At 41.7% G+C, this 26,577-nt stretch overlaps 1 protein-coding gene across 7 annotated transcripts in view; it reads left to right on the forward strand.

The window, feature by feature from the left end:
* The window catches only part of LOC134359321 (ATP-binding cassette sub-family C member 9-like), a 199,682-nt gene that overhangs the window by 73,892 nt on the left and 99,213 nt on the right, over positions 1-26,577 (forward strand). For all 7 annotated transcript variants that reach the window (XM_063072379.1, XM_063072377.1, XM_063072373.1 and 4 more), the window contains exons 8-14: positions 169-330; positions 5,308-5,463; positions 10,814-10,948; positions 13,881-14,043; positions 15,762-15,802; positions 17,370-17,512; positions 23,021-23,129. In XM_063072379.1, coding sequence (XP_062928449.1) covers positions 169-330; positions 5,308-5,463; positions 10,814-10,948; positions 13,881-14,043; positions 15,762-15,802; positions 17,370-17,512; positions 23,021-23,129 — 909 coding nt within the window. The remainder of the gene's footprint in view (positions 1-168; positions 331-5,307; positions 5,464-10,813; positions 10,949-13,880; positions 14,044-15,761; positions 15,803-17,369; positions 17,513-23,020; positions 23,130-26,577) is intronic.

Consider the following 26,577-nt stretch of genomic DNA (forward strand, 5'->3'; position numbering starts at 1 on the left):
TTGCAGAGTTACTATTTCCTGTTTAAAACCTTACCTTTATTAAAATAGATAAATGGGGCTTAATCACTGGCAGAGGATTCATCTAATACTTGCACATGTCCACCATACATCAGGCTGTAAGGTAATGGCTAACTTTTGTACTGTCGGCTAAGATATTTCCTTTTATAGGAATTTCTGGGCGTCTATTTTCTGTCATCGAAGGAATTCTTGGAGAACGCTTATGTTCTGGCAGTGTTGCTCTTTCTCGCACTCATTCTGCAGAGGACATTTTTACAAGCTTCCTACTATGTGGCCATTGAAACAGGAATCAATTTGCGTGGAGCCTTACTGGTGCGTAAGAAAGTAAACTAGACTTTGTTGTTCCCTGTTTACTGTCATGTGATAATTCTGCTTTATCTTAAGGCTGATCATTTTGGTAAAAGTCTGCAGCTCAATTTAGAGGGCTCAATAAGAAATGTTGCAAGTAAGATTGCAATAGAACCTTACAGATAGTTAACTGGCTTTTTTGACCAGCAGATATCTGCAAATATAATTGTCCTGATGTTTTGTATAACACGTGTATGTGTTCAGGACAGAGAAACATTCAATAATAATCATTGCAGATACTACCCACCCTGCAAACTGCCTTTTCCAAAAGATCTCTTCTGGAAAGCACCACAGTACTATTAAAACAAAACTTAACACCATCTTAAAAGTTTATTCTCTCAGAAAGTTAATCTGATCAACCATTCTAGTTAGTCCCACCCCCACCCCCTCTATCTATTACCCCAGTCATTGTTCTCCCATGTAAGCAGTTTTAGCTGCTTGTTATAATGCTGCTTACATTGTAAATGCATGCTGGTACTTATGCACATTTCATTCTAAATCCATACATCAATCTCTAACTTTATTTTATATATATATATATAAATTATTCTTTATAATTGTTGATTTTTTTTGTTTGTATTGCATGATATGGCAATACATCATATCAAATTCTTCATATATGTATAAATGCACATGGTGAATAAAGTTGATCCTTGATTCGTGATCCTTCAGTGCGTTGTGTGGGTTCAGATGGTCTCTTTGGGTTGCCCTCTTGTGCCTTACAGTCAATCAAGCAATATGGAAAGTCCAGTCACTGTTGTAGCAGTTAGTGTCAGTCACCAACTTGAAAACAGCAGACTGAAGATAATCATGCTTTTGTTATTGGTTGAATGTTAAGTATTACCAGGTTACCTGTATAAACTTGGTGATTTTCTGTGATTTTCATGTTTACCTGTAATTTGTTCCTCAGTCAATAGTTAAAAACAATGTGTTTTAGAAAGTTTCGTCCAAAATTCATTCCATTGATGTCAAGGATATGAATGGATGACTCAGTGTGCTTGTGGGCATAATTGGCAGTGTAAAGCTTACTTTATTGCACATGATACATTGGCCCTTGTGTACAGTCGACATTTTCATTAACATATTCACATACAAAAATGCAAAAATGCACACTGAGTGCTCTGTTCTCCAGCATTTAGATAGATTCTTCCCTTTGCCCCATGTGATATGGAGAGATGAGTATTTTAAAGCAGTTTCAGTCTGCACTTGATTGCAAAGATTGTACAATGAATTATATTGTACTTCATCCAATAGATTCCCCTCAAATAGGGGTTGTTTTCCAATCTAAGGATGTTCCCAGACATTTTGAGATGCCTCTGAGTGTGTCCATGTCATTAAATCTAATTCAAAAGCTACACTTAATGATGTTATGTTTCCAATTCATTTTAATGATTTATTATTATAATAAGTTTCTATTACAAGGCACTAATGCTTGTAAATCGTTTTTAACAGTTTACAAATTGCATTAGACATTACGCCAAATGTTTAGGAACATTCATGGTAATGTCTGTCTGTGAACATTTGTTTTCTCCTAACTGATATTTTAATCCTTGTATGATTACATAAATACTTCTAACCGGTCTTCTGGGTCTGTGTCTGCTCATTCTTCCTGCCATTATTGGTAATTGTATTCAGATATCCAGGACCCAAACATGAGGAAATCTGCAGATGCTGGAATTTCAAGCAAATTAAGAATTTCTAGGACCCAATCCTGGTTTCGGATTCAGATTGATTTTATCACATGTACATGTTAACATACAGTGAAAATTGTCATTTGCATTAACAACCAGCACACCTATATTCAGCAGAACGACACAGAACACAACAAGCAGCAAAACAAGCCCCTTTCTCCACTCCCACCGACCCACTCACGTGGACAGTCACCCAAACCCAGGACCAGCCTCCAGGCTTCAACGCCCTGATCTCAGATTGATCTTTGGACTTTGATCTTCGATACTGACCCCTCTGACTAGCTGATGACTCAGCCATGAACTCCAGGCTTGAGATCCACATGCGCTGCCTCTTTAACAAACCTCTGTCCGCTCTAGCTCGCTTTCTTTCTTTAACAAATGAGCTTGAAAATATGCGGTGCTTTCTATCGCCAAAGCACTTGAGTGTTAATAAGATTCTGTTAATGAGATTCTCAGAATATGGGAAATGGAAGAGTCAAGATGCACGCAGTCTGATCATACAAAAGGTATTGTGATAATAACTGCTTATCTGTTGCCTCAGGGTGAGAAATACCATTCTATGTCTGTTCAACCTTTTATTTATCCACTTTCATATCTTCTCCTAATCTGTGTTTGTCTGATTGTTCTCTGGGAAGGTGTCTTTGGATATCTTCCTATTTTAGACCATAAGATTTAGGAGCAGAATTAGGCCATTTGGCTTTGCCATTCTATCATGGTTGATTTATTGTCCCTCAACCCCATAATCTTTGATGCCCTGACTAATCCAGAACCTATAAGGCTCCAGTTTACATATGCCCAATGACTTGGCTTCCGCAGTCGTCTGTGGCAATGAATTCCATGGATCCTTCACCAGATTATCATGAAGATACTTGGGTTGTTGCTACTTTTAATGCTCTGCCAAATCTCAGGACATTGCAATTTTCTGAAGCCCTGCATTTACGAAGAGGAATGCTATTGTATGGAAAAAATATTGTATTTTACACTCTAATTTTTCTTGCTTGTATGGGATGGAAACTTTGCATAAGTAGTGAAATTGTTGATTACTCACACTGATTGACTGAACCACCATTGAAATTCTGATACCCGTCAAGAAACCTTGTGCTGACTTAGCTTCCTTATCTTAATAGACAATAGACAATAGGTGCAGGAGTAGGCTATTCGGCCCTTCGAGCCAGCACCGCCATTCACTGTGATCATGGCTGATCATCCACTATCAGTACCCTGCTCCTGCCTTCTCCCCATATCCCTTGACTCTGCTATCATTAAGAACTCTATCTAACTCTTCCTTGAAAGCATCCAGAGAATTGGCCTCCACTGCCTTCTGAGGCAGACCATTCCACAGATCCACAACGCTCAGCGTGAAAAAGTTTTTCCTTCAGGTTCTGAATGATTATTTAAAAGCTTTATTTTATGCTTTTAGTATATTTGAATGCATCAGAAATGTTTCTTTGAAAAATAAAGAACTTTCATTGTCATGAGTTGGAGAGATGTAGGTTTTCTTAATCACTAAATGATGTTGAACTGAAATTTTTAGTGAAGAAGGATTTACAACTTTCTATGGACCTACCTTATCCATCAAATTTCTGCCTGTTTATCCTGATTTTAACACTCCTGCCAATAATAGATAAGATTGTTATGACCCAGGAGACCATTTGGACCATTAACATTGCTGCTTCCTCTGAGTAGCCCCTTTGACCCCTTGTTATTTAACTGTGAACCTGCAGTTTAATCTCTCTCCATTAATTCCTTTAGCCGCTTATCTACATTGAGGGGTAATTTACATAGTTAGTTAATCATCAATCATGACTTTGAACCGGGGAAATTTACCCGGTCTCAGGGAGAACATGTAAAGCCCACGTGGAGAGCACTGGGATCAGGATTGTACCAGGGTTACTGGAGTTGTGAGATCTGCTGTACTATCTATTGCCGGGTAACTTGAGACAGATGAGACTGCAGATGCTAAATGCGATCCAGAGAAAGGGTCTCAAATTGACTGTCTATTTCAGTCCACAGATGCTGCCTGACCCACTGAATCCCTCCACCTTCTTGTCTATTGCCAGGAAACTCGGTTTAAGCAAGATGAGTGTTTAAACTGGCCAGGCTTTGGTATAACATCGCAAGAAAATAGTTTTAGAAAAATTTCAACATGTTCAATTTAAAGTACATCAGCCATGTACAGAATTATTAGTGCCCATTTTGCTGTTTATGCTTATTTGCTGTACTGGGAACAAACTGCCGCTGTAAGAATAGATGGAGAAGTGAGTCACTTTACGGAAATCAAGAGAGGCATTAGACAAGGGTGTGCTTTCTCCGCGATTTGATTAATAAATACAGTGAAACAATAATTTCAGATATGCGGATGCCACTGTGTTAATTGCAAGTACGGCGGAAGAACTACAAAACTTAATTGATATAGTTTTTGAAGAAAGTGCAAAAATGGGTCTATCTATCAATGACAAAAAGACAGAATATGTGGTGATATCCAAAAAAAAAGGAGATTCCTATCTGCAGGCTGAGAATAAACAGGGAAGACATAAAACAAGTACAGAACTTTTGCTACTTAGGAAGCTGGGTGACATCAGATGGCAGGTGCGACATGGACATCAAAAGAAGAATAGGGATGGCAAAAGACACCTTTACGAGAATGAAGAGTATACTGACCAACACTAAGCTAGGCATGACAACCCGCCTCAGAGTACTGAAATGTTACGTTTATCCAGTTATGTTATGTGGCTCAGAATGTTGGACAATATCTACTAACCTGAGGAAACGATTTGAAGCAGCAGAGATGTGGTTTTTGAGGAGGATGCAAAGAATATCATGGACGAAACGAATAGCTAACGAGGATGTCATGAACAGAGCAAGAACAAAAAGAGAAATAATGTATGAGATCATGAAAAGGCAATGTAACTTCATTGGACATGTGATTAGGAAAGAGGAGTTAGAATGCACGGTAATTATGGGAAAGATTGAAGGGAAGAAAGCAAGAGGAAGGCAAAGACAAATGATGATGGAGACAGCAGCCAGAGAACTGGAAATGAATACCAATGAACTGATCCACTTGACCCGAAACAGGAGTGTGTGGGCCATGGCAGTCAAAGCTCAAACTGGGCACAGCACCTGATGATGATGATGATGCTTATTTGATTTACATGTTAATTACTGCTCCTACTTGTACCTAACTTTTACATTTTCTCCTCATTGTCTACTCTATAGACTTCAAAAATGACAGTTTGTTTTCCTTCTTTAGGCCATGATCTACAACAAGATTCTTTGTCTATCTACCTCCAATATGTCAATGGGGGAAATGACGCTGGGCCAAATCAATAATCTTGTTGCCATTGAAACAAACCAGCTGATGTGGTTCCTCTTTCTTTGTCCTAATCTGTGGGCCATGCCAGTTCAGGTAAAGTACTCTCATAAGATATTGCTAACCATCTAGGTACTTAAAAAAAACATCGAGTTGGAAATCATCAGGTAAATGTACCGTGTTCAGTAGAGAGCTGATTGCTCTATTAAACTCATGCACTGTTGTCTTGGCATTGAAACCTTCAAGGTAATACAATGCAGCCCTTTGAGCAGACTAGTTAAATTTCTGCTTTTGTGTTGACACTTTACAACTGTCTTAGTCTCAGGCTTCAAGAGGTCCTTGATAGTTATTGTTGCAGAATAGTAGAGATGAGGAGGCATTTCTTTAGTCAGAAGGTGGTGAATCTGTGGAATACATTGCCACAGGCGTCTGTAGAGGCAAATTCATTGGGTATATTTAAAGCAGAATTTGATAGGTTCTCGATTAGAAACATAGAAACATAGAAAATAGGTGCAGGAGTAGGCCTTTCGGCCCTTCGAGCCTGCACCACCATTTATTATGATCATGGCTGATCATCCAACTCAGAACCCTGCACCAGCCTTCCCTCCATACCCCCTGACCCCCGTAGCCACAAGGGCCATATCTAATTCCCTCTTAAATATAGCCAATGAACTGGCCTCAACTGTTTCCTGTGGCAGAGAATTCCACAGATTCACCACTCTCTGTGTGAAGAAGTTTTTCCTAATCTCGGTCCTAAAAGGCTTCCCCTTTATCCTCAAACTGTGACCCCTTGTTCTGGACTTCCCTAACATTGGGAACAATCTTCCTGCATCTAGCCTGTCCAATCCCTTTAGGATTTTATACGTTTCAATCAGATCCCCCCCTCAATCTTCTAAATTCCAAGGAGAACAAGCCCAGTTCATCCAGTCTTTCTTCATATGAAAGTCCTGCCATCCCAGGAATCAATCTGGTGAACCTTCTTTGTACTCCCTCTATGGCAAGGATGTCTTTCCTCAGATTAGGGGACCAAAACTGCACACAATACTCCAGGTGTGGTCTCACCAAGGCCTTGTACAACTGCAGTAGTACCTCCCTGCTCCTGTACGCGAATCCTGTCGCTATAAATGCCAGCATACCATTCGCCTTTTTCACCACCTGCTGTACCTACATGCCCATTTTCAATGACTGGTGTATAATGACACCCAGGTCTCGTTGCACCTCCCCTTTTCCTAATCGGTCACCATTCAGATAATAATCTGTTTTCCTATTTTTGCCACCAAAGTGGATAACTTCACATTTATCCACATTAAATTGCATCTGCCATGAATTTGCCCACTCACCCAACCTATCCAAGTCACTCTGCATCCTCTTAGCATCCTCCTCACCGCTAACACTGCCACCCAGCTTCGTGTCATCCGCAAACTTGGAGATGCTGCATTTAATTCCCTCATCCAAGTCATTAATATATATTGTAAACAACTGGGGTCCCAGCACTGAGCCTTGCGGTACCCCACTAGTCACCGCCTGCCATTCTGAAAAGGTCCCGTTTATTCCCACTCTTTGCTTCCTGTCTGCTAACCAATTCTCCATCCGCATCAATACCTTACCCCAATACCGTGTGCTTTAAGTTTGCACACTAATCTCCTGTGTGGGACCTTGTCAAAAGCCTTTTGAAATTCCAAATATACCACATCCACTGGTTCTCCCCTATCCACTCTACTGGTTACATCCTCAAAAAATTCTATGAGATTCGTCAGACATGATTTTCCTTTCACAAATCCATGCTGACTTTATCCGATGATTTCACCGCCTTCCAAATGTGCTGTTATCACATCTTTGATAACTGACTCCAGCAGTTTCCCCACCACCGACGTTAGGCTAACCGGTCTATAATTCCCCGGTTTCTCTCTCCCTTTTTTAAAAAGTGGGGTTACATTAGCCACCCTCCAATCCTCAGGAACTAGTCCGGAATCTAACGAGTTTTGAAAAATTATCACTAATTATTACTAAATTAGTAAGGGCATCAAAGGTTACAGGGAGAAGGCAGGAGAATGGGGTTGAGGAAAATAATAAATCGGCTTTGATGGAAAGGCAGAGCAGACTGAATGGGCTAAATGGACTAATTCTGCTCCTATATTGTACGGTCAAATGATCTGAACTTCATCGGTGCTTGGTCTGATTGTGGGACCTTGGAAAGCAGTGGGACGCAGCCTCTGTCATTGAACACTTTCATGTTGACTTTTGAAGGAAAGCAGAAGCTGAGCTTCCACAGACAGGGAGGTGACCCTCTCTTACCCCCTTCAACGCTCCATCATCTCCGATTGAGTTCCCGTGTTGGCACTCCCTACGCCTAAAATCTAACTGCTGAGAATTCCAAGGGCAGTCTTTAGCCAGGCATGAGAGACTGCGCTTATAGCCTGCCCTCTTCCTCTTGGTGACTGATGAACTCCTGGGCAAACCAACAGGTGATTTAGATAGTTTCCTCTCTACTGAAAGTAGTTAGCTGATGGAATATAGGAGGTGTTAGCTAAGTGTACTAGTTCACCCATTATATTTTCAGTGGTCCTGTAGAATAATTTTTGTGTTGTAGTGAAAGTAATGTATTTGGGCCTCTGGGTGTTTTAGATGGTGCAGAAATTAAGAATTTGTTCTGTATATCTGGAAGGAATCAGTTCAATATATGGGGCTGTACAATGGGAGGTATACCAGTCCAGGGTAAGCTGTTGTTTGAGCCAAAGTTAATGTGGCCATGTTAAGGAATGAGCTGCATTGTGCACTGGTTACTGAACTGCCTTCAATAGCCAGACAATGTGGAGAACTAAAGAATGGATCACCGGGGCACAAAACCGCAAGACAAAGGTGCAGGCAACACACGCAAAATGCTGGAGGAGCTCATCAGGCCAGGCAGCATCTATGGAAAAGAGGACAGTCAATCTTTAGGGCCGAGACCCTTCAGTGTGCCCTGCTGAAGGTTCTCGGCCCGAAGTGTCGACTGTACTCTTTTCCCTAGTGCTACAGAACACTACATAAAATACAATAAAAGATGTGCATTCAGTGGCCACTTTATTAGGTACACCTGTACATGTTCTTGTTAATGCAAATATAGAATCAGCCAATGATGTGGCAACAACTCAGCGTATTAAAGCATGCAGTCATGGTCAAGAGGTTCAGTTGTAGTTCAGAACGAACATTAGAATGGGGAAGAAGTGTGATCCAATTGGCTTTGACCAGGGAATCATAGTTGATGCCAGATGGGGTGGTTTGAGTATCTCAGAAACTGCTGATCTTCCGGGATTTCCATGCAAGCAGTCTCTACAATTTACAAAGGATGGTGCGAGAAACAAAAAAACATCCAGTGAGTGTAATTTCTGTGGGTGAAAACACCCTGTTAATGAGAAAAGTCAGAGGAAAATGGCCAGACTACTTCAAGCCGTCAGGAAGGCTACAGTAGCTTAAGTAACCACGTGTTACAATGGTGGTGTACAGAAGAGCATCTCTGAATGCAAAACACGTTGAACCTTGAAGTGGATGAGCTACAGCAACAGAAGACCACAATCATACTCAGTGATCACTTTATTAGTTACATGAGGTACCTAATAAATGGCCATTGAGTGTAAATAAGATATACAAAGAGACAAACAGAGGAAAAACAGTGAGATGGTGTTCGTGAGTTCATTGTCATTTCAAGATCTGATGAGGGAGGGGAAGATAGTGTTCCTAAATTTTGAGTGTGTGTTCAGGCTCCTGTACGTCCTCCTGATGGTAGTGATGAGAAGAGACATGCCCTGGTGGTGAGGGTGCTTAGTGATGGCTGCCACCTTTTTGAGGTATCACCTTTCGAAGATGAGCTCGATGGAGGGCAGGATAGTACCCATGATCCTCAGCTGTACAAGCCTAACTGTGGCTGCAGTCTCCACCAGCAGTCTACATTCTTACTGACCATTGCTCGGTAGGCAAGCCTTTCAGTTGTAGAATCAGAATTGGGCAGTTAGTGTCCAAGTGGTTAAGGTGTTTGTCTAGTTACCTCAAGGTCGCTAGTTCGAGCCTCAGCTGTGGCAGTGTGTTTGTGCCCTTGAGCAAGGCACTTAATCACACATTGCTCTAGTCTGTGCGTGGAGTTGCACCCCACACAGACTTCCAATCTGCGCCTTGTAAGGCATGAAAATGCCCGACGCAGGCCTCTCATGGTCTGAGTCGACGTTCCCTCCCTCCCTAACCTTAACCGCCAATTTCCGAAAGCAGAATTCACATAGTAATGTGTTGTTGATGGGCGTGGTTGTGTTTGATTTTGAAGCGTGCGGTGAGATTGCAAGAGCTGGAGAACTGACTGCACCTCAACACAGCTAATCTAATTGGGACAGTCAAATGGCAGAAATGAGGAACATGTTAGAGGGGAGGGAGGAAGCTGGCCATGTGAAGGTGAACTCATCTCAGCTAGGGGTTGAATGGGAGTGGGACAAAGCAGATGGTCCTCTTGAGAATATTAGTGTAGTGATCCATTAATAATTTTTGAGGTAGAGATTCAGGTCTTCCTGGGCTGCCTGGTAAATTACTGTCCTCTGAGTTTAAGCAGATGTTATGTCCATTGAGACTAACTATGGCTTCAGCTTTTGGCAATGGTTTTACAATGAAGTAAAAGTAAAGAGAATTTGTAGGCATCAGGATCACTTTTTTTGCTGCTCTGTTATCATTTTGGTTAAAGCTTCAGGATTTGCCCCATCCAACCATGAGGTAGGACTTTATTGTGTTTCTATAAGTGTTGGGGGTCCATGCACCCAACCTGCTAATTTACCATGTAGAAAACCAACAAATGCTGTCAAAATTCTGGCAAGAGCAGAACCCTTCCCCACCATCACCAGCACATTAGCCACTCTGAACCCTAGGATAATAAAAAGTCTTCAGAGATTATGTGTTCACTTTGACAAACACTAAATGGTCATGTAGAAAGAGTTTCTATCCTGGTCTGCCAGGCTTGAAAATTATTCCCTTACGTTCTTTTTTAACTAAACCAGGTCACGTTTTGAAATTTGTTCACTTTCTAAAATATTGTAGAAATAACATGTAGAAGTGAAAATAAAGAAAAAGACTGCGGGAAATCTGAAATAGAAACAAAAAAATGCTGGAAACAGAACAGGTGCATCTGTTGAGTGTTTTTGATTGTTAAATTACCTGAAATTTGAACTCTCTTGCTTTCTTCATTAATGCCACCTGACCTCCTGCATGTTTCCAGCATTTCCTGTTTGAATTTAAGTTTGCCTGTTGTGCTTTAATGCCCGACCATTGAATGGGGCCCAGTACCTTCAGAGGGGAGTAGGCAGTGAGTGCCAGTGGAGTATTCAGGAATTGACACGTCTTTCAAGGGTGCCTGCTCTGGGACTCAGAAATACTGCGAGATCAGAGGTCTGCAATCATGAACTTATAGTGTGGTGTTTGCTCCTATTCACAGATCATCATGGGTGTGATCTTGTTGTATTACATGCTGGGAATCAGTGCTCTGATTGGCGCATCCGTCATAGCGCTGCTCGCTCCCATGCAGTACTTCATAGCAACCAAGCTCGCGGATGCACAGAAAAGCACGTTGGTAAGTACCGCATTTGTAACCTGGAAGACAATGTTGCTTCACCCGGCACAATATTCACTCGCTCCACGAGGGATTCCATTTATTGATTGGCTAGAAGATGCACTTGAAGTGAAGAGTGGGATTTCTTTACCAGTGATAGGTTTGGGTCAAAGTCAAAGTGGAGTTTATTGTTATGTGCACAAGTGCACACATGCGTAAGTGCAATGTAAAACTTGCTTGTAGCAGCATCACGGTTACATAGCATAATTTAAGCAGTATCACAAGAAGAACATAAATAAGTATGTTCAGTAATGCTCACAAAATGCTGGAGGAACTCAGCAGGCCAGGCAGAATCTATGGAGACAAATAAAGAGTTGATGTCTCGGGTGATACCCTTCCTCAGGACTGGAAAGCAAATGGGAAGAAACCAGGATAAGGGGGTGGGGGGAGGAGAAGGAGAACAAGCTGGCAGATGATAGGTGAAGCCAAGTTAGGGGAATGGTGGGTGGGTGGGATAGAGTGGATGAATTGAAAAACTGGGAAGTGATAGGTGGAAGAAGGAATCTGATGGGAGAAGAGAGTGGACTATGGGAAAAAGCGAAGGAAGAGGGGGGCACCAGAGAAGGTGCTAAGCAAGTGAGGGGAAGAGCAGAGATGAGAGAAGAACCAGAATGGGGCTTGAAATTGGAGAGAAGTGGCGGGGGAATAAATTACTGGAAGTTGGAGAACTCAGTGTTAATGCCGTCGGGTTGGAGGCTATCCAAACGGAATATGAGATATTACTCCTCCAACCCGACAGCATTGGCTGTAGAGGAGCCTGTGGAGCAATGTCAGAATGGGAATGGGTGTGGAATTAAAACGGTCGGCCACTGGGAAATCCTCCCTGTTGTGGACTGAGCGAAGGAGCTTGACAAAAAGGTCCCCCATTCTATATCGGGTCTCACCAATGAAGAGGCCACAGTGGGAGCACCAGAGACAGTAGATAACCCAGAAAGACTCACAGGTAAAGTTTCACCTCATCTGGAAGGACTGGTTGGTGGTGGGAGAGGAGATGAATGGGCAGGTATAACACTTGTTTTGCTTGGTGGGATTAGTGCCAGGACAGTGATCAGTGAGCTAGGACAAATGGGTGAGTGAATCATGGGGAGTTCCCTGCTTAAAGCAGAGAGTGGGGGAGGTAAGAAGTGTTTGTTGGTAGGGTCCTACTGAAGATGGTGGAAGTTGTAGAGAATGATGTATTGGATATGAAGTCTCATGAGGTGGTACATAAGGATAAAAGGAACTCTATCACTGTTAGAGTGATAGGGGAAGATGAATGAGAGTGGATATCCAGGAAATGGAGCAGACCCAGGTGAGGGCAGCATCAATGGTATTATTAATTATGTATAATTAATTAAATAGCAATTAATGGCAATTACAAATAATGCTATTTTTACAAGAAGGAAACAATTAGAACAAAAAAAAAGTTCATTTTGGTGCAAAGTGATCAAAGTTCTTAAAGTTGCTAAACTGTGTTGACTTGGGTTTTGCCAGTTGGTTCAACAACTGGATAGCTGAAGGGAAAGTAGCTGTAGTTGAACCTAGTACTGTGGAATTTGAAGCTTCTGTACCTCCTGCTTGGTGGTCGCTGTGAAAGGATTGCATGGCCCAGATGGTGATGATCTTCGATCAGAGGCGTTGCCTTCCTGAGGCAGTGAGTGTGCAGGTACACCGATGGTGGGGAGGACGTGCCCGTTATGTATTCTGCAGTGTAAGCTGTTCTTTGCAGCTTCTTGTGTTCTTGTGCATTTGAATTGCCGCACCAGATTATGATGCAACCAGTCAGGATACTTTCAACAGCACACCTGTAGGTGTTTGTTCAAGTTTGGTGACAAACTGAACCTCCACAACCACCTAAGAAGGAAAAGGCACAAGCACACATTTCTTATGATTGCATCTCTATTCTGGGCCCAGCACAAATTATCCAATACAGTATGTTAATCTCCAGGAATTTAAATCTGCTGATTCTCTCCATAGTCAATCCTCCAATGTAGAGTCAATCCCCTCTTTCCTAAGTCATCAACAGTCTCTTTTAGTTCTGCTGGCATCGAGAGAGACTTTGTTGCTGTGGCACCACTCAGGCAGGTGTCCTATCTTGCTCCAGTAAATGTCTCATCAGCAGGGTGGGGGATTTGCTCAGGTGGAAGGCAGGTGGTTAGCTTCATGGATTACCAACAATTACTAGTCTCCAAACTCTGAATTATTAACCAAATTCAAATTAATCAGACTTTTACTGGTTGACCGTCCCCCTCACCTTCAAGCTGACTATCCGTCCTCTCCACTGCATCTCCAAACTGACCTTCTGCCCCACCTGACCTCCCAGCACAGGATACTGGTCAATGAGCAAATTGTATGGTGAGTTCAAGGGTCCATACTACCTCCCTGCCGTCCTCTTCTGTGTGGCGATCACCCATTCCCTCTCTGCCTGAACGTTCTCAAGTTGCAGAGTGACCACCTCACGAAACATGCTGTCCATGTAGCTCTTGGCTTCTGGGTGCACACCGTGTCCACCGCTCCAACTCGAACTCGTTGCGTAAGCAGGCCTCGTAGAATAGGACATTCCATTGAAAGAAATCTCTGTTGTTTATCTGGATAAACCAACTCTGCTGAGCATCTTCAGTTAACTGCCCGATCCAGTCCTGTTGCAGCATTTCAACACAAAATGTCGATAGTTCCTTTCCTCTCTCCCCCACCAACCCCAAGGATGCAACTCAACTTGCTAAGTTCCTCCAGTGGATTGTTTGTTGATCCAGATTCCAGTGTCTGCAATCTCTTGTGTCTACTTAACAGCAGCAGTGGAGCATTATGGCACAGGATGTGCAATTGCAAAGACTATATACTTAACATTTAGAGTTGAAGTGGAGTCATACATCACAGTTATTGATATTTGTGTTTGGTTTCTATTCATCCACAGGACTACTCCACAGAAAGACTGAAGAATACCAATGAGATTTTGAAGGGCATCAAACTTCTGAAGCTCTATGCCTGGGAGCACATATTTTGTAACAATGTGGAGAAAACACGAATGCAAGAACTAACCAGTCTCAAGAGCTTTGCACTCTACACATCCTTATCCAGTACGCATTGACCACAATTGCCTGTCGCTGCAGATATCATTAACATTTTAAGATAAAGGTTTGGTGGGCAGGCTGGCAGACATTGAGTAGGTCGGGATGCAGCTCCCCAATTCACCAATCCCACTTTACTATGTTAGTGTGTTAACAAATCAGAATCAGGTTTATTATTCCTTACATGTTGTGAAATTGATTGCTTTGCTGCAGCAGTACAGTGGAAGATTTTTTAAAAAAAGTTCTATAAGTACACATATAAAAAGAACTAGTGTAAAGTCAAATAACAATGTACTGTTCATGGGTTCATGGCTATTCAGAAAACTGGTGGTGGAAGGGAAGAAGCTGCTTCTATAATGTAGAGTGGGGGACTTCAGGTTCCTGTACCACATCCCTGGTGGTGGTAATGCGAAGAGGACATGGCTTTAAGGTAAGGGGTGGGAAGTTCAAGGGGGATATTAGAGGAAGGTTTTTCACTCAGAGAGTGATTGGTGTGTGGAATGCACTGCCTGAGTCAGTGGTGGAGGCAGATACACTAGTGAAATTTAAGAGATTGCTAGACAGGCATATGGAGGAATTTAAGGTGGGGGGTTATATGGGAGGCAGGGTTTGAGGGCATTGTGGGCCAAAAGGCCTGTACTGTGCTGTACTATGTTCTATGTAGGACACGTCTTGGATGGTGAGGATAATGATGGATGCTGCCTTGAGGCACTCCCTGTTGAAGATGTGTTGTTGGTTGGGAGGTTTGTGCCCATTATAGAACTGGCTGAGTCTCTCACTCTCAGCAGTCTCTTGTAATCCCTTGCACTGGATAGCAGGCTGCACTGCAACCAGCCCAAATGCTCTCTAGGGTGCACCTTCAGAAATTTTCAAGAGTCTTGTGACGTACCAAATCTCAAAGCCTTACCGAAGTAGAGCTGCTGGTGTGCCTTACAACAATGCTATATGTCTACATGGGTCATTGCTGTTGTTTACCATAGATAGAAAGGAAGGAAAAGCTGATAGTATCACATGCATTGAGCAGATCAACACCCATTAGAAACATTTTGCAGTCATAGTACCCTGCAACACAGACCTACAGGAAGACTTCGATGTTCCTTGGACCAAAGTTACTTGGCATCAGAAGTGCAATGTATTGCTGGTATTTACTTTAAGATGGTCTCAATTATGGATTGGGTAAACACTTTTGCATCCAGATCAGAAGAACCTGATCAAGCTAGACTCCAAATTCATGGAATTGAATTCTAGGCTGATACAGCAGTTTGGTACTGAGGGTGCATGATATTGTTAGAACTGCTGACAGTTGGATATGGACCTAAGTTGAGGTCCCATCTGCCCTCAGGCAGATATGAAAGATCCTATTGCACTAGAAAGGTTCCATTAATCTGGTCATTATTAGCCAATATCTGAGATCAATGGTCATGCTGTTTATGGGAGATTGTTATGTGTGTTTCCCACAATATAATAGCAGCTGCACTTTTGAAGAGCTTCATTTGTTGTAAAACTCCTTTGGATGTCCTGAAGTCAGGGACCGAACTATGTAAATCCTCAATTTTTTTTCAAGCACTTTTATTTCTGTACACCTACAATTGGACCCACTGTTATTTGTCTGAAGAATCTTGAAGGGACAGGAGACTGTTCTTTCCCATAACATTTATGCTGAAGTGACTAATCCAGTTGCTTTTTGGTCTCCTCTCATTCAACCCAATGTTTTTTCCCCTCTCCAGTGTTTATGAATGCAGCAATACCGATTGCGGCTGTATTGGTGGTAAGTGAAAATGTAATCAAAACTTGGTATTTTCCTCTGTCTTCCTGAATATTTGAACAAGTTTTGTCATTTTCAGTTTTGCTCTGTGGGTTTGCAACCATAAGTTAACAGATGGTTTCAATTCTACCATTATTGTTATAAGTAGCTAAAATAATGTGATAATTAAGTCTTGAAATTCTATAAGAAAATGCAAAATAGGAATTGTCAGGTTACACATTATCAAAGTTGCTGGGGAACGCAGCAGGCCAGGCAGCATCTCTAGGAAGAGGTACAGTCGACGTTTCGGGCCGAGACCCTTCATCGGGTCTAACTGAAGGAAGAGCTAGTAAGAGATTTGAAAGTAGGAGGGGAAAGGGGAGATCCGAAATGATAGGAGAATACAGGAGGGGGAGGGCTGGAGCCAAGAGCTGGACAGTTGATCTGGGTCAATGGTATTGACGTGATATACCAAATATCCAATAACAGAGCAGCTGCTCATCCTGGACTTTCATAGAGTTAAAAAATTTTGTTGGTATTATCTAATTAAACCTACTCATTTCATTTACACTCTGCTGGACAATGATCTGAAAGGAGAACCATAAACAGCAGGCTATGGCTCTAAGCAGAACTGGAAGTTTTGCCAGTGCAGAGAAACTAAGACAAATTAATAATGATATGACCCCCTTGCTAATCAGAGGTTGGCATTGCTGTAACATCACTAATAGCGTAGGAACATGGTTTGAAGAAGTCTTTCTGAAATCATTGTAATGATTTTAATAGTTTTCAGTTGGTTGTCAATGCACAAACTATTCACTGAAACCTAAACTGAATCAAAAGCAAAAACATCAGACTATTAGTGGCTGTCCAGACACTGTCCTTTAATTCAAATATCGTTCGCTCGTCCATCGTCGACGTCGATGAGGACCTCAACAGCATTTGATGGTGTTGAGACTAGCGCACGATTTGGATTTAAGTGAGGGAGAGTTGTGCAGTGTCAGCCTCACTCTCTCTTCCCAATTCCCATCTGGATCCAGTGGCAAGACAGAGTTGAGACGGTTGGAGATGGGACTAGGCGCAGTGGATGACCAGGACGTCTTCTGCGTCTTGTCCTCCTCTACACGTTACAAGACGCTTGTAGAGACTGCCTTCTTGACCGTTGGAACTTCCATTGGTCTCGTCCGCTCATTCCGCCGGAGTCTGTCTTCACATGCTGGGATAGACAACTCCCTATCTCACTGAGGGTTTGAGACCCGTTGGCTACCCTCACCTGGTTTAGCCGGCTTGTCGAAGCCATTGCCCGGGGTGTGGCCACGGTCGCATGCAAACAGCTACGGGGAGCTGAGTGCCAGGTGGGAACCAAAGGTGGACTAACCGCCTTGAAAAGGACGCGACATGCTCCCCCACCAGAGGTGCTACCCCTCCCTGACTCCCCATATACCCCAATTCAAATATAACCACCCGGCAAAGCCATTGTGCTTCCTTTCTCTATTGGGGAATGAGTTAATGGTGCAGTGATCAGGTGAGAAATGTTGAAGATCGTAACTTTTAGTGTGATCAATAATTAGAACTTTATTCTGCTATTTTCCAGACCTTTGTGGCGTACACACACTTCGACTCATCGAATCTGTCCTCTGCTGTAGCCTTTGCCTCTTTGTCCCTGTTCAACATCTTGGTGACCCCCCTATTTCTGCTGTCCACTGTGGTCAGATTCACAGTTAAAGCTTTAGTCAGGTACGGTACTCATTTATAACTTTTAAAATTGCCATTCCTATTTCACCAGCTTGGAAAACACACTTCACCAACAAATGATTGGACTCTAAAGTGTGGAAGCTTAAATGGAAGCTAACTACTATTTCCAGAATGACTGAATTGTATAAAGTAATGGAAGATGCAGATGTTAATGGCCACATTTCAACGTTAATTTCAGTAATTTTTGAACAGCACGAAGTTTGTTAAATAGGCAGCCTCATTTTTAAACAGCAAACAATCCTACTCAATATAATAACAATGAGAAAATACTGGATACACTCAGTAAAAAAAAGCTTAGTGATGTAGAAGTTCTTTGGTACCTGGAAAGGTCTATTAGGTGTGGTTGATCCCCTCAGATCAGTGAATATTTTTATGTCGAGGGCTCTATGCTGCAGAATGTCTGTTGCACATGAGGGACATGCAAACGAAAAGGTGGTTCATGCTTCTGAGAAGGGATCTCACGGACCAGCTCTGAACATGTGTATGTGGTGTTGAGTGGTGAACAGTTGGATGCTGGGTTTGTCATTGGGTTTGAGGGATGCTGGTTTTGCAGCCAGCATTTGGGAAGGGTGGGGGAATGTTGTGCTGGGAGATGCAAAGGCACACTGGTCTGAGGGGTACCTGCAGTAGACCTCACTGACGTGGACTTGCAACACCAGCTTGGTTAGTTCTCATTTAAGTTTGGGCGTCATGGTAGTATTGTGGTTAGCATGTCACTTTACAGTGCCAGCGGTGAACAATTGGGATTTAATTCCCGTCATTGTCTGTGATAAGATTGTACGTTCTCCCCATCACCACACAAGTTTCCTCCCACGGTCCACAGATGTGCAATTACTGTTAGTGAGCTGTGAGCATGCAATGTTGGCGTCGGAAGTGTGATGACCCTTGTGGGCTGCCCAACACAATCCTCACTGATTTGATTTGACACAGAACAGTGCATTTCACTGCATGTTTCCATGATTCAATGTGCAGGTGACAAATAAAGCTAATCTGTCTTTCAAGTAGCAACGAAGCCAGTGAACTGGTGTTGTGAAGTTTAGAACCTTGGAGTAGCCCTTCATGTAGTAATTAAGTGAGTGAGCCCATATTTCCTAATTCAAAGAACACTCATTGAAATGTATAATGCTTGATAAGTGGGTTGATGAAAGGAAGTTCTCCTCAGCTAGAGATTCCAGGGTTATGGGCTGACATTTAAATTAAGATATGGGGCTTTAAAAGGAGTGCAAATGGCTGGAATTCTCAACCTCAAGCATTGACAAATATTCAACCACTGGGCATATTAATCATGGTAATTCTTGAATTTTATTCACCAGGAGAAGCAATGAAAGATAAGGACAGAGTTGGAAAGTAGGTTAGTGTAAAAGTGCTTCTATGATCGTCATGAACAGTAAAACAGATCCGTGGGTTGTTAGATTTGTTCTTTGCCCTTCTTATGCAGCTACTTGGGTTAATGAACTATCACATTAAGCCATACAAACAAGGAGATGTTCAGTTTTGATACCCAATCTGTGGTGAGTTAATTGATGTCTAATTCTGAGAGTGCAGGTAAAATAGCTGTCCTTAATGCATGTCTTATTGTAATCTGATGCTTCAATTGAAAACAGAGAACTCAAGCCTCTGATATCCCTTCACAGTTTTATAGCGACTATTTGCCTTCATCTTGAGAAGACCTATCCTAGATGGCACTTATGGTCTACTCGGGACCTGCCAGTGAGTCATGGCCAGTGGTTCATGAGGTGTAAGAAGAGAGGAGTGGAAAATATCTTATGAGATCCTACTAAATCCTGATGAAAGGTCTCGGCCCAAAACGTCAACTATTTATTCCTTTTCATAGATGTTGCCTGATCTGCTGAGTTCGTTTAGCATTTTGTGTGTGTTGCACTGGATTTCTAGGATGTGCAGGATCTTTTGGATTTACTGTATGTCCCACTAAATCCTTCTGCTTTTCCCACTTCAATTCTTCACAGATATCCTGGATCCACACAACAATCTCAGGCGTTGCTCCCAGAATTTCCATTCAGTGTTAAGATGCAGAGAGAAGCTGCCATGAACACTGACAATGAGGCAATAAGCCCATCATACAAAATGCTGATTAATTTTAACATTTGGCCAAACCTCACATCATGACATTGATGCCTTTATATTGAGTAGACAAGATGACTAAAATGCACTTTTGACTGGCCTTCGAAAGTAATCTACTGACAAACGTTCTCATTCAGAATGCCACTGCTAGACTATTAACTAAAACCAGGATGAAGAAGCAGATCACTGCTGTCTTAACTATTTTGAAAATTAGAATGGAACTACTTCATTTTTATGGAAAGTACTCCATAAATAAGTTGTTGTTGTTGTTATTATTTGACAACCCGTGACTTTGAAAGCTTTCAAAGTCAAAATGTTTAGATATTTAAAAACACTCAAATTATTGACTGTCAAAACTAAGTCACATCTTAAAATCTTAAAGCAATTATGATTAGGAAAAACTAAACCATTCAAAAATATTAACCTCTAACCTGATGGAAATTATACAGAGTTCTCCCACCTTGTCTGATGTGGAGTATTCAAAACATCAGAGCGCTCATGAAAAATACTGCAAACAGCTGACAGCAATAGTGGCAGCAGAGTGGCGTGGCAATTGGTGTAAATGCTATTACAGCACCAGCAATCACCAATTGGGTTTTAGTTCCTTTCGCTGCCTGTGAAGAGTTTGTATGTTTTCCCATGACCATGTGGGTCTCCTCTGGATACTGTGCTTTCTTCCCACATTCCAAAGATGTACAGTTAGGTTAGTGAGCTGTGGGTAAGATTTGTTGGCTCTGGAAGCAAGGCATCAGTTGTGGACTGCCCAGCACAATCCTTACTGATTTGATTCGATGCGAACGATGCATTTTGCTGTCTGTTTCAATACACATGCGACAAATAAAGCTAATCTTAATCTTTTGAAGCTTGTATTGGTGTGTCGTGAAGTTCCCATCAGTTACATGAGGAAATAGCAGCTCTAATAGACTGCTGATCTATCTCCATCGAATCTGGGTCTCTGATTTCTAAAAGCACCGTCATAAAGGTACTTGTGACAAGAGAAAATCTGCAGATGCTGGAAATCCAAGCAACACACACAAAATGCTGGAGGAACTCAGCAGGCCAGGCAGTATCTATGGGAAAAAGTACAGTCGAAGCTTCAGGCTGAAACCCTTTGGCAGGACTAACCACCCTATTCTTGTTGTATCTTCCTTGAAATTTCAATTGGATGAATGTCAAAGAATTTGAATCCATGCCCCTTTCACACATTTAGCTCAATGAGCATCAAAGAAATAAGAACCTTTACAGGTTCTTATCCAGTTGTACAGGCATGAATATCAGTATTGGGGTCAGATTACAAGACCAAGAATGGACTAGTAATCTGAGTGGCTTTGTTCAAATCTCATCATAGTATCCTAGAATATGAATTATGATGGTGAAAACAACCAGCAGTAAAATGCTCATCTCAAGGAGGCATGGGTGCTGCTTCAGACCTCCGATGACCTGGGTTTGAGCCTGACCTCCAGTGCAGTCTGTGTGGAATTTGCATGTTCCCCTGTGACTGTGAGAGTTTTCTCTGGGTGTTCCAGTTTGCTCTCTCATCCCAAAGAAGTGCAGGTGACGGGGTTAATTGGCCACTGTCAATTGCTCGAGAGTACAAGTGAGCTGGGGGTGGGGTGCAGCTGATAGGAATGCAGGAAGACCATAAGACAAAGGAGCAGAAGTCGGCCATTCAGCCCATCGAGTCTGCTCCGCCATTTTATCATGAGCTGATCCATTCTCCCATTTAGTCCCATTCCCCTGCCTTCTCACCATAACCTTTGATGCCCTGGCTACTCAGATACCTATCAATCTCTGCCTTAAATACACCCAATGACTTGGCCTCCACTGCCGCCCGTGGCAACAAATTCCATAGATTCACCACTCTCTGTCTAAAAAAATTTCTCTGCATTTCTCTTCTGAATGGGCGCCCTTCAATCCTTAAGTCATGCCCTCTCGTACTAGACCTCCCCATCATGGGAAACAACTTTGCCACATCCACTCTGTCCATGCCTTTCAACATTTGAAATGTTTCTATGAGGTCTCCCCTCATTCTTCTAAACTCCAAGGAATACAGTCCACGAGCGGACAAGCGTTCCTCATATGTTAACCCTCTCATTCCCGGAATCATTCTAGTGAATCTTCTCTGTGCCCTTCCAATGTCAGCACATCCTTTCTTAAATAAGGAGACCAAATCTGCCCACAGTACTCCAAGTGAGGTCTCACCAGCGCCTTATAGAGCCTCAACATCACATCCCTGCTCCTATACTCTATTCCTCTAGAAATGAATGCCAACATTGCATTCGCCTGCTTCACTACCGACTCAACCTGGAGGTTGAATATAATAGGATTAGTGGAGGATTCATCTAAATGGATGCTTAACGGTTGGCAGGGACTCGAGGGCTGTTTGACTATAGTTAATAATGACCATATAATTAATCAATTAATGTTAACCAGAGCTGGCTTTAAAAAGTTTCCTAAAATAATTTGGTATCAATTGATTAATTTTATGGTCATTAAAACTGATCAATATCACTGGGGATATCAATATAAATGCATCATGATGTGCCAACACTAAGGAACATTTGTGTGATCCTGATCACAAAGGGAATCATTGCTGGCCTGTAAGATGTTGCCTGATGCTTTGTTAAGAAGCTGTTTGGCGTATTGGCCTTCATTAGTCGGAGAATTGAGTTCAAGCTCCAATGGGTAATGTTGCAAATTTATGAAGCCTGCATTAGACCACACTTGGAATATTGTGTTCATTTCTGGTTGCCTCATTATAGGAAGGATGTGGAAGCTTTAGAGAAGGTTCAGGGGAGATGTACCAGGATGCTGCCTGGACTAGAGGGCATGTTTTATGACAATAGGCTGAGCGAGCTTGTGCTTTTCTTTCTGGAGTGAATGAGGATGAAGGGTGACTTGATAGAGCTCTACCAGCTGGTAAGAGGAATAGATAGAGTGGATAGCCTGAGACATTTTCCAAGGGGAGGAATATCTAATACAGGGTCCGTAATTTTCAGATGATTGGATGAAAGTGTAGGGGTTGATCAGAAGTAGGTTGTTTTACACAGGGTGGTTGGTGCATGGAACACCTTGACGGGTGGTGGTAGAGGCAGATACATTAAGGGAATTTAAGAAACTCCTAGGCGCATGGATGATATTAACAATGGAGAGCTATGTAGGAGGGAAGGGTATGATTGATCTTAGAGTGGGTTAAAAGGTCTGCACAGCATTGTGGCTGAAGGGCTTGTACGATGATGTAATGTTCTGTGTTCTATGTTTTGTAAAGCTTTTTGCTGATTGCAAAGTGCACACGGTATCGGCAAATTAACTTACTATTTTTACCCTGAGTCTTGACTCTTTACGTATGAATCTTTGTCTCGCTCACACAATGCTGAAACTAATTTTCATCTGGCACATTTCCACCAGTGAACAGAAGTTGAACGAGTTTCTGACCAGTGATGAGATTTCAAATGATGGATTTCGGGGTGGCGAGACTTCACTGAATGTGGAGACCTGCAAGAAACATTCAGGAGTTGTAAGTAACAGGTTAAACTGAGCTGAAGTATGGATGAGTTTTTTCAGAAACCAGTGTGAGCAGAATAAACATGTTCAATACTGATGTGACCAATGCTGGATAAACTGCTGTGCTTAAGATGAAAAACTGGAAACTATACAGAGCCATATAAAACAAAGATAACATCAGACAAATTGCCTTGCATTTAAACATACTTTGCTCTGGTTTAGAAGACATAACTCTGAGTTTGCAATACAAGGACAATTGTTTCATGCAGTTTCTCAGTCAGACATAAATCTTCTGTTGATTACATATCAGAGAGCCCTTTATTTCTTCTTGAGCTTTGCTACTACAGTGTTAAGTGACTGAACTGTCTAAATGTTGAAGAATGATAAACTATGAAGCTATAAATTTAATTTTCACTAAATCTAAAACAATGAGGTCATCCAAATGTTATTTATGTGACTTATCAAAAATCTGGCACCCTGCTTGACAGTCATTGTTCCTTGTTGCGGTATTTCAATGTTAGGTAACAGTTGACTTGTGTGCTATTTAGTTAAATGTTTCATTTGCAAAATTTTTAAAAAATATAAAATAGAGGAGCTTGGGAATGGCTTTTCATGGTGGAAATTTGATTTAAGACCTGAGAGGTAGAGCAAGGATAATGGCAATAAGGTCCATTTGGCAGGACATTGTTGTGTATTTGAAATTTCAGTAATATTTGAATAATATTGTAAATATTTTGTTTGATTAAGCATTCTTTGTTGTTCACATAGTTCATTATGGGCTTTATGTAAAAGTACGTCAATCGCATACGTCATAATGCCACCATGTCCTAAATACACACATCATGAAAGTAGATGTAAGTAGACATGCATCTCAGGTTTCTGTGTTTTTCTTTTGATTAATTTCTGGAGTTACAAAACGTAACAGTGGCAATGAGGAAGTTTTGAAAGTGTTCCCAAGATGACTATCTACTTGCTGAAGTGCAGCATGGTTTTTCTTTTTACGTTGGAAGGGAGGAGAGAGACGTTCCAATTAAAAAAAAATACAGCACATTTTTTTCTCTTTGGAAATGGGTGAGAGAGATGGTTAAGTTAAGAAAAGTGGCAGAAAATGAATGAAATTCACAGATTCATAAATAGAGAGTAGCAGATGATAATTATAAATAAAGAACAAGTGCAGAAATAGCTGGCTACATCAGAATGATAGATGTGTTCAATTGCACAACAGATAACTTGATTATATATACTGAATGAATTGAGCGGTATTTTAAAGCAAATGGAATGACTGATGCAAAACGAGGGTCAGATTTGCTGATTTCAATTGGTGGAAGGCCATACAGTTTGCTTAGAAGTTTGACTGTTTTTCAGCCAAAATTAGCTTTGCTGATATTGTCAACATAATGCAGGTACATTTAGAACCAAAACCACTGTTAATTGCAGAATACTTTAGGTTTCATAAGCATAATCAAAAGATAGGGAAGTCCATTTTAGATTATGTGGCTGAATTGAAGAAATTGCCCGTTCAGTGATGGAGGCTTAATGATGCACTGTAATCATTTAGTTTGTGGAACCTTACAAGAAAACATTCAAAGATGACTCCTAAATGAAGTACAACTCACATTTAAAAGAGAAGTCCAAATTGCTGTATTAATGGAAACAGCGGCCAGAGATGCAATTGAGTTGCAATCAGGAATGAAGGTGAGCGTGAACAAAATTGCAATGTCTAAACAGAAGCCTGTCTGTCCAAACCAATTGTGTTACCATTGTGGCAGAGGCTCACATACAGCAGACCAATGCAGGTTTAAAGGCGAAGCTTGCATAAAATGCACAAAGTAGAACACATACAAAGAGCATGTCAGACAGACAAAAATAAATGGACTGCACAGGGAGGAGAAAAATATAAAAAGTCAAGTTGCAGTTTCAAAAAGGGTACTAATCTACATGCTGTTGATGAAAAATTTTATAGTGATGAGAGTGATACGGGACTGAGTAGCCTTGAGATTTAAAATGTGAAAACTAACTAGACAAGCAATATGGCTTATTTACCAGAAGTGAATGGCAAATTAATTAAAATGGAAATGGACACTGTATCAGCTGTTTCAGTCATTCCATAATATGAGTTTGAGCAGCATTTCAAAGATACATCCAGCATTTGCATATCTCATACCCTGCAATAGAGTCAACTGAAATGATTTCAGAAGGGTACTGGATGATGACACAGCAGCATTTAAGGATGGCACTGGAAAGCTCAAACATATCAAGGATAAAATAGAGTTAAATGAAAATGCCACACCCCGGGTTTACAAAGCCTGTCTGCTTCCTTATACCATCCATGTTAAAGTAGCTGTGAGGTAGATCACTTGGAGGATGAGGATAAAGGAATTCTTTCCAAGGTTGAGGGGAGCCCATGGGCAATCCAAGTCATCCCAGTAGCCAATAAGGATGAACCTGTAAGGATCTGTGGTGATTTTAAGGTGACCATCAGCCCAGTACCTAAAGTAGATTAATGCCCTCTGCCCAGGATAGAGGATATCTTTGTAAACCTTTCTGGAAGAAAACACATCAGCAAAGAGGACATAGCTAAGGCTTACCTACAGATGGAGACGCAAATCCAAAGTGTTTCTCACCATAAGTACTCACAAAGGGTTTTTTCACTATAATAGGCTTATTTTTGGAGTAGCATCTGTACCTGCATTCTGGCAGAAAGCTGCAAGGTTGCCCAGGCACTGTGTTACCCAGATGACATTGTTAACACTGAGGATATCAAGGAACATCTCTAAAATCTCAAGAAGGAGCTAAAAAGATTAAAAGGTTATGGGCTCAGAGCATGATGTGACAAGTGTGAATTCTTTAAACCAAACATCACTTACTGTGGTTACACCATTGATGCACGAGAATGACACACATGTACTGAGAAAATTCAAGCAGTGGTGGATGTCCCAAGGTCAAAGGCCATGTCACAGTTGCAGTCCTTCTTAGGATAGGTCAATTAGTATAACAGATTCCTGACAATCCTGGCTACTGTGCTCCACCCCTTGAACTCAGGACTACAGATTGGGAAGAAATGGTAATGGATAAAGCAGTGTGAGTTGGCTTTCCAAAAGAAAATGTGATGTTATGCACTATACTCATACATTACTATCCATATCATCCTGTGAAGCTTGCCTGTGACACGTTGTCTTGTGGCGTAGGTGCAGTCATGCTATGTTATGAGTGACGGAAGAGAATGCCCATAGCATTTGCATCATGTCCCCTTTCCGCTGCAGAGAAAAATTATGCACAGATTGACAGAGAGGCCTTGCATCTGGTTTGGGGTGTAAAGCATTTCAACCAGTACTTCTATGGGAGAGAGTTTACCCTCATTACTGATCATCAACCACTGGTGTCCATTTTCAATCCACAGAAGGGTGTTCCACTAACAGCAGCAGCACAAATGCAGAATTGGGCTCTGTTTCTTAGAGGAC

The sequence above is a fragment of the Mobula hypostoma genome, chromosome 20, assembly GCF_963921235.1.
Source record: "Mobula hypostoma chromosome 20, sMobHyp1.1, whole genome shotgun sequence".
NCBI lineage: Eukaryota > Metazoa > Chordata > Chondrichthyes > Myliobatiformes > Myliobatidae > Mobula > Mobula hypostoma.